The 7989-nt window shown below is 46.1% G+C and overlaps 1 protein-coding gene across 3 annotated transcripts in view; it reads right to left on the reverse strand.

The window, feature by feature from the left end:
* Nucleotides 1-2036, reverse strand: part of CBLB (Cbl proto-oncogene B) — a 132245-nt gene extending 130209 nt beyond the window's left edge. The window contains exons 1-2 of one of the 3 annotated variants that reach the window (XM_051635894.1): nt 1940-2036; nt 768-926 (exon numbers count right to left, since the gene is read on the reverse strand). In XM_051635894.1, the coding sequence (XP_051491854.1) occupies nt 768-914 (147 nt within the window). In that variant the 5' untranslated portion in view covers nt 915-926; nt 1940-2036. Of the gene's footprint in view, nt 1-767; nt 945-1939 lie in introns of those variants that run through there. The other 2 variants (XM_051635911.1, XM_051635902.1) reach the window with 2 other exon arrangements.
* Between the last annotated feature and the right edge of the window lie 5953 nt (nt 2037-7989).

Below are 7989 nucleotides of genomic sequence, written 5' to 3' on the forward strand. Positions count from 1 at the left end.
TTCCTGCTACAAACAGACTACCTACCACTAGTAAGCAACTCCCCTAGCTGATCTGTCATCATACAATCTGTCATTTTGTACAATACTAAACAAAATATATCAGGCTGATGCAGAGAACTGTAAGATATAAAATGCTATAGTCTATCCTCCCACTTCCTGAAAAATAAGTTTCAGTACAGCATATCTCTAGTTTCAAAATTGAGTATATGCACTTAGAAATCATTAAAATGCAGAACACACTTAAGTTAGCCATGCCATACTAATCTGTTTACTAAACTGACAAGAGTGACATCCCCCAGTCCCCACGCACATTCCTAAAAGCAAAAACGTATCTGTGTTGCCATCATAAGCGTGTCTCATGAGGCAATTAGCTTAACTGAAGTTTCATACTTCAGAGGTCTTGTTTGCGGACTAACAATGTGACCCAACACGAAACACACAGAATACGTGATTACAAGTCAAAGTTAAGCAGCTTTTTGTTAGGACAGCTCTTCGAGTCATTTTAAAAGATCTGAAAATAACACTAGCCTAAGGCAAACACACACATTTGTTTTCCCTCCATAAACCAAGATTTAAAGAAACATAGCCAGAGGCCATGGGAAAAAAATACATCTACAACTGGTGCTTTAATAACCTAAAACTTACTTCCCGAGGCACGCACAGGAGTGCAGTTAGAGCTGCAGGAAGAACGCTGTTTCCCCATGTGCACCTATTGAAATAGCCCCATTTTTCATTGTGTGTATAGACCAACGCACACAGACACTCACCACTTTGTCCATGAGCTTCCAGGTCTTCTCCACAGTCCTCCGGTCAGCAGCTGCCTGCTTAGGGGGGCCCACAGCATCCTGAATAGCATCGATGAAGCCCAGGATCCGTCCCTTGCGCGGGTTCCGGCCGTTCAGGGAATTGGCCATCTGGGAGCCAAGCTGGCCACAATGACAGAGAAACACAGACTCACAAGGTGCTCCAAAAACCTCTTGTCATAAAACTCGCCGCAGCCAGTGAGGTAACACTTCCTTCTTCACAGGCAGGAAAGGGCAAGACCAGGGCATGTTTACGAACAAGTTTAACTTTTCGTGACAAGCAGCGTAAACCCACCTGGGCCGAGTTTACACTGGCAAAAGGAATCCCGGATTTATTGTCAACATCAACAGGCGAGAGGGAGGGGGAACCCCCGGCCGCGGGGCCCGCCACGGCTGCCCGAAGGCCCGGCCCCGCCGCTCGGGGGGCCGCGGACCCCACCGCGCCGGCGGACCGAAGGCACATACCCATCACCAGGCGACAAGTACGGAAGAGGCGAGGGGGCAAGCAGGAGAAGGGGAGAGCACACAAGCGGGGAAGGCAGCAGGCAGGGACCCGCAGGGCAAGCGAGCGCCCGGGCAGCAGGGGCAGGCGGCGACCTGACTCCCGGCTCCCGCGTACGTACAGACCAGCACCGCACGCCTTTGCGCCAAAGGCGAGACGAGCCGCCGACGAGAGCCAGGAGCAGGCGGGGGCTTGAAGACTCCTCAGCCCCCCGCCGCGGCGGCCGCTCTCCCCCGTCTCAGCCCGAGCCGGCGGCGGCGGCAGAGCGGAGCGCGGGGCGAAGCGTCAGGTCGGAAGAGGCTCTCCTCCCGCCGCTGCCGGGCTTCACGGCCCCGGGAGGCAGGCGGAGCGCATCCCGCGCCCCGTCCCGGCAGCCGCGCCAGGGGCGGCCGCGGCGCCGGCTCCGCGCACACACGCCCGCCGCCCCGCGGGGCTCTGCCCGGCGGCGCCGCCGCCCCGCAGGAAAGCCTGAGGAGCTACTGCCCTGCCGCCCGCATCGCCCTGCCCGTACCCACCGCCCGGCGAGCGGGTTATGTGCGCGCGTGTGCGGAGAGACACACAGAGAGAAAGAGAAAGAGAGAGAGGAGTTCTACAGACACATGCAAGAGAGAGATACAGACATATGCACACGCACAGATCTGTCTGTGGCACCGCTCGCAGCCCCCGGCAGGCTATCGTCTCCCCCGGCGCCCAGCAAGTGCGGCTGGCTCTCCGGCGGCCCCGCTCCCGCTCCCGCCCCCGCCCCCTCGCCGCGGCGCCCCGGCGGCCGCTCCTCTCCGCGGAACATGCCCACCCCCGCGGCAGCGCGCAGCCCCGCGCATGCGCCGCGCCGGGCCGAGCGGCCGGGCCGGGGAACCCAGCCCCCTGCCCGAAGGCGGGAGCCGCGCCGCGGAACGGCCAGTGGGCAGAGGAGCTGGCGTTTGTTTGACGTGGCTGCTCAGCGAGTGAGCGTGGGGCTTGTGAGCGGGGCGGGGCGGCGGCCGTGGGACGGCCGGGGAGATGGGGAGGGGGCGGGAAGGAGGAGCGGCTGGCAGGGCTGAGAGGGATGGCGGGGCTGGCCGGTGGTTGGGGGCGGGGGGAGGGAGATGGAGCTTCCGGTCCCGCCTCGTCACGCCTGCCCGCCTGGGGCTGGGGGGGGGTCGAGGCCTCCGGTGAGTGGGAAGGGGCGGCGTGGAGGGGTCGCTGAACTCGTCCCTAGCCGTAGGGCTTCTAGGGTCTGTGGAAGCGCGTCCCTCCCTGTGCCCCTCCTGTGGAGAAGCTGGGGAGCCCCTGTCTGCTCCAGCGCTTGATGCGCCTTCAAAATCAGCAGCCTTTTGGGGTGTTCTGCTGTTGCACTTCCCCTGCGTGCTTTTGAGTTGGTTGGGTTTGTTTTGTGTTGGGTTTTTTTTTGTGGCCTCAAAGAACAGGAACTTACTTTCCTTCTGTATGTATGGTTACTGTTCTTGAGTTTTGAGAAGGGGAGAGGTTTGCTGTTAAGCAAGTGCTGACGTTTGCCATGTTGGAAATGGGCTGAAGAGCCGTCCAAAGCAATGAGGCCTTAAAGGCTCTGGAAGGTGGTGAGGGAATGTGTAAACACGTTCTAGTTAAAAAGTGCCCCTTTATGTATATTTGTTCTGATACGAGCACTTTGTGTGGGGGTGGAGTAACTAAAACCCAGCTGATCAGGAGGATGTTCTGCCTTTAGAGGAAGTTTTCCTCTCAAATTTGTGTGTTACTTGTGAATGCTGGGGAGGAGAGAGTGAGGCTTACCTGCATAAAATACAAGACATTTGACTTCACAGTCTTTTGAACATGTTCCAGGGAGTAATTATGCTTTGCAAGTGTTAATCTTCTAATTAATTATCACACGAGGAACCAAAAATACAACACCTAACTGTTAGAGGCTGTTTTCTGAAGACAATTATATTAGAGGAGTGTTTTTAAATTTGGGGGTTTTCAATATCAGGGGGTGTTTTCTGTAGTAGTTTCTTTTGTAAACTTGTGGGGTTTTTTAATAATTTGCTTCTTGATTATTTTTTTCTATTTTTTCTGCTTTTTGGGTTTTAATAGAAGTCAGGAAAAACAATAGGAAATAGTTGTAGTGTTTCAGTGTTCCTTTTATTTATATTGCCACTTACAGGTATTTTTAGTACTGGCATCTTCTCATTTATTAAGAACGTATCAAGATACTGAGCATGGCACAGATACAATAACAAAAATCCTATCGATAATGTCTTCCTCATTCTTTTGCTGTCGCTTTAAAATATGAATTGGCAGGTACCAGCCCTAAGAGGGTTAGAAGCTTCTCATTTCACTGTAGGCTCTGTAAATTATTCTCTTCCCTATGTTGGCTCAAAACTTTTCTCTGGTAGCTCCTCCTGTCCTTTTTTAATTTGGAGCTCAGATTGCGTTAAGATTAGGTTGGTAGCAACTGCTTTGCCCTGTTGCTATCTCTAGTTTAGTTGTGGGTAAAGTAGAGAATCTGACATTTTTTTGAGAATCTGACATTTTTTTGAAACGTCAGTCTCTGGTTCTCTTTCTTGATTGTTTTGTTTTCATTGTTGTTATGTCATTCTCTTTCTATTCCACGTGCTGCCAAGAGCTCTGATCTGTGAGTTGAGCTTGGTAGCTGCCTGGGGCTGAGTCATGTTGTCTTGCAGTCCAGCCAGTGCAGAGCCAGCAGGAACGAGCAGCTCAGTTCCCTGCATCCCTGTTAATGTGTGTTGTGTTATTAAGAGAATAGCCAGCTCTATTGGGAAAGTGAAGGCGTTTCAAATAGCGCTTTTTTTTTTTTTTTGTCCTTCATTCCCTATGCTGTGCAGTACTTGCAAATATTCTGGGATTTACAGTCCTTAGAGGGTCATGTGAATGTATGTTGGAAGCAAGCCAGCTGGGAGAAGCAGGGGACAGGGATACCTATGGCTTCGGTATCAAGGGCGTTACAGATTGGCCAAGCTTTTGCATGCTATGCTGTGGAAGGACTAGAAGACACAGCATTGTTTTTGTGGTTTCAAGCATGCAAAGTAAAAGAGCAATTTGATAGAGGGCAGCTGAGGGAGGAAGAGCGAACAGTTGCTACATGTTTGAAGTTTGAGGCATGTGCTTGTGAGCAGTGGAGAACATAACGTGACTTGCCCACTGGATCTGTGGGATGCATAAGGGTAGAAGGCCCTTGAAGGTGTGATGGCTGAAGGCAATGGCCACCTGGAATATTTCGATGCAAGCCGGCAGTAGTATGTTAACATAACCATCCAGAGTGACATGTGTGAGGGTATTCGTACTGCTCAACTTCATGCTAGATAACAGACTAAATTAAGAAGCTAATCTGCCATGTATAGGTCCAGTGAGAGAGCCCAGGTGATTGAAAGCAGAAACCTAAATCAGATATTTTGATTCTTTGTGGGGAGTGTCTTTCTCTTTCAGCTATATGTAAGGTGCTTAGGTAAATTTGATGTGTGGTTGAGGCCCCAGAGTTATGTACATACAATTAAAATGCCTCCACAGATATCTTACTCATAAGCTGTCACACTAAATATTTTACTTATTATCTAAAGAAAGAGGGCAGTTTGGAACTGCTGTTCTAAGTGTTTTAATCACAGATGAAAACACTACAAAATGGAAATGAGGTAATTCTGAGGTGACAAATTTTGAGAATTCCCCATTACATTAGACTGATCCTCAATCTAGTTTAGGTACTAACCAGTCATGTAATGATGTCTGGATGACTGCTGAGAGGATTTAGTAGAGTCCTGTAATGAAAATAATGGAATGAAGGTGGCTGTGAGTCAGGATGTGAAAAAGGAATCAAGACAATGTGAAAGCAGCCTTGCTTTGAACCTTTAAATTGCTTTATAAGGTAAGGATTTCAGATCTGAACATTTACTAAGAGGCAAAATTTTCTTTAAAAGCCCAGCTGCTTGATAGGGACATAAGAGATTAAAATTAAACTAACAGCTACATTTATCCACTGCAGTATTTTCCTATCTGTTAGCTGCTTTTGTTTTTGTTTTGTTTATTTTTTTGCTTTCCCAGTGACTCTCATTCCTCTGGAGTTGTTAAGACAGCTTTGTGAATGAAACTTTATGTTGCTCCTCTTGAATTAATTCCATCAAAGAGCTATTGACATGGTTGGAAGCAAGAAGAATGTTTGTTTTGGTTTTCTTTGTTCACCAACTATTAAAATATTATTGATTTTCTGCAGTCAGTCAATATATGTGGTTTGGAAGCTCTTCTCTTTTGTGTGGGTTTTTTGCTCTGGTAGAAATGACTTTTGGCCCAAATATACTGAAACATAAGAACAATGAAGAGGTCAGATGTAGGTTTTCTTTTGTAGCCACGTAAATAAAATATTGCCCTTACGTATGGTATGATTTTTTTAAAGGTTAATACAGTATACAATATGCTGAGTTAAGTGATAGGGTAGCAGTGCTTGTAAAAGCTTAAGTCAGCTATTTCAAGAGTTGAATATTAAGTGACTTTTTGCTAATTGTAACACAATACCCTGGCTATCCCAACATCCTTTAACTTTCAAAGTAATCTCTCAGTGTTTTGACAGAATATGTACAATATTATGAAAAGGCAAGTGTTCACGGGAGTATGGCATTCTGTGGTGCACTGTCAGGCAGCAGTTTAATGGCTGTGCTCGGGGAAGGTCAGGCTCTTCACAGAGCGTGCAGTGCCCCAGCAGAAAACAGCTGGTCCCTCTTTGCAGGGAAGCTGAGGCTCCAAGGGCCACTAGAACCTGCTGTTGTTTTGGTGCCCCTAATCCATCTGTTCTGTAAAAACACCAAACAAACGAAAACCAAACCAAACAAACAACAAAAAAAACACCCCACACCAGAACTAAAACAAACAATAGATAAAAGATAACTATTGTAACAAAAGATACCTTTTAAGTTCCAGCGCTATTTGCTTGGAAAAAAAAATGTAATTAGCCCATTTTAGAAATGCACAATGGCTTAAGCATCTTCCCCTCCCCCCACCGTCCAATTGTTACTAATAGCTGTTAAGAATATTAAACCGGAGCAAACAGAAAATCCTTTCATGTTGTTATTTTACAGTGCCCTCAAGGATGTTAGGCTCTCCACATCTCAAAAAAAAAAAATTAAGTCATTTATTTATGGTTTTGAGGGTTGTTAAATTGCAAGCCACCATTGTGTGTAACTGTTAAAGTAGATTGCAATGTATTTACCTGTTTTATTGTAGCAAACTCAGATACAGAAGGCAAAACCAATCACCTGTGGTACTCAGTTCTTTTACTGATAATTTAAGTTGGTATAATAATAGATGTTTTTCCTGCCTTAGTGGGTAATTACTTAGAGGAAATGGGTGATAACAGTGGCAGTTTGTTGTTAGATTATAATCTAGTGAATTCAACTACCTCTATTTTTCTTCTATATTCTTAGATTACGTTTTTTCGTGGTCATCGAGTATTCAAGCCTACTTTTTGTGTGTGTGTGACTGGTTTCTAGAAATGAAAAAGATTTTTCACACCTGAAACATAAATAACAGTTTAACCTACTCTGCTGTTGAACTACTGTAAAACAAACAAACAAAAACCCAAAGAAAACACAAAAATAAACAAAACAAACCAGCAACCTACTTTTCAAAGTTTCTGTGCACTGTAGAAATCCATCATTTCTCCAGCAGGCTGTGGCAGTACAACTGATGACAGTATAGTGTTGCTGCATTAATTTTCTCTGCAGAGGATTTAAATCCTCTTTTTATCCTTGAATGGGAAAGACAAGCTAAATTTGGCTCTGTCTGTACTTGGAAGTAAAATGGGCCAGGCACTGCTCACAGGCCCTGAGGCTGGGCAGCATAGTACAACAGGGCTGGTTGCCAACTAGTCTTCCTAAAATTGCACCACCACCCTCTCACACCCCCACACCCAAAATACATGCATCCAGGGAGTGATGCCTGACCTGTGCTAACCCTGAACCTCCCTGGGATTTGTTTGGGAAACCACCAGCTGACACAGGCCAAAACTACTAGAGAGTATCCTAATAATTTAACACCACAGATCATCCTGTGCCTAGGTCATGGTGACTATACAGAAATAGTTGGGGTGTGTGTATAAATGTGCACTCATGTGTGCGTGCACACACACTGTAATACGGTGCCTGTCGTCGTTGTTAATTTGGTTGGACTTCAAATATTTAAAATTTACTTTCAACTGACTTCTTGAGGAGTGAGCTCCTTAAAAGGTACACTGGAAGTTCATGGGCAATAATTTTACTAAGAAAGACAGGCTTGCATATTCAAATCCTCTTTTCACACTAGGAGGAACAAAACTTCTGTATTATATTGTTTCCTATGCAAAATATAACACAACAATTTTCTTGACTGAACAATTAGAAAATGCATTCTCTGTTTGCAAAACCAGTATGAAAACTAATTGTGGGGCCAGGCCTGTTTTTCTCTTTACACCTTGCTAATGAGTTCATTTGCTGTAAACTAGACAGCCCACTTCAAAACACATCCCTGCCTTAATATATTGTATTAAAAAAGCATGTCAGCTTAATTTTAAAACAACCTGACCCTCAGGGAGCAATTTTACTTGAGTTATTCTGTTTCTTTTCTGTTATTAATTGCACCCATCTGCCATAGCAGGTGCAAAGGCTTTAACTAAGTCTTATCATTTTAGCACTACCTCTTTAATTTACTCCATCTGTGCGATAGCATAAAAATAATGTCAATATCTTT

This window comes from Apus apus, chromosome 1 (assembly GCF_020740795.1).
Source record: "Apus apus isolate bApuApu2 chromosome 1, bApuApu2.pri.cur, whole genome shotgun sequence".
In the NCBI taxonomy this organism is placed as follows: Eukaryota; Metazoa; Chordata; class Aves; order Apodiformes; family Apodidae; genus Apus; species Apus apus.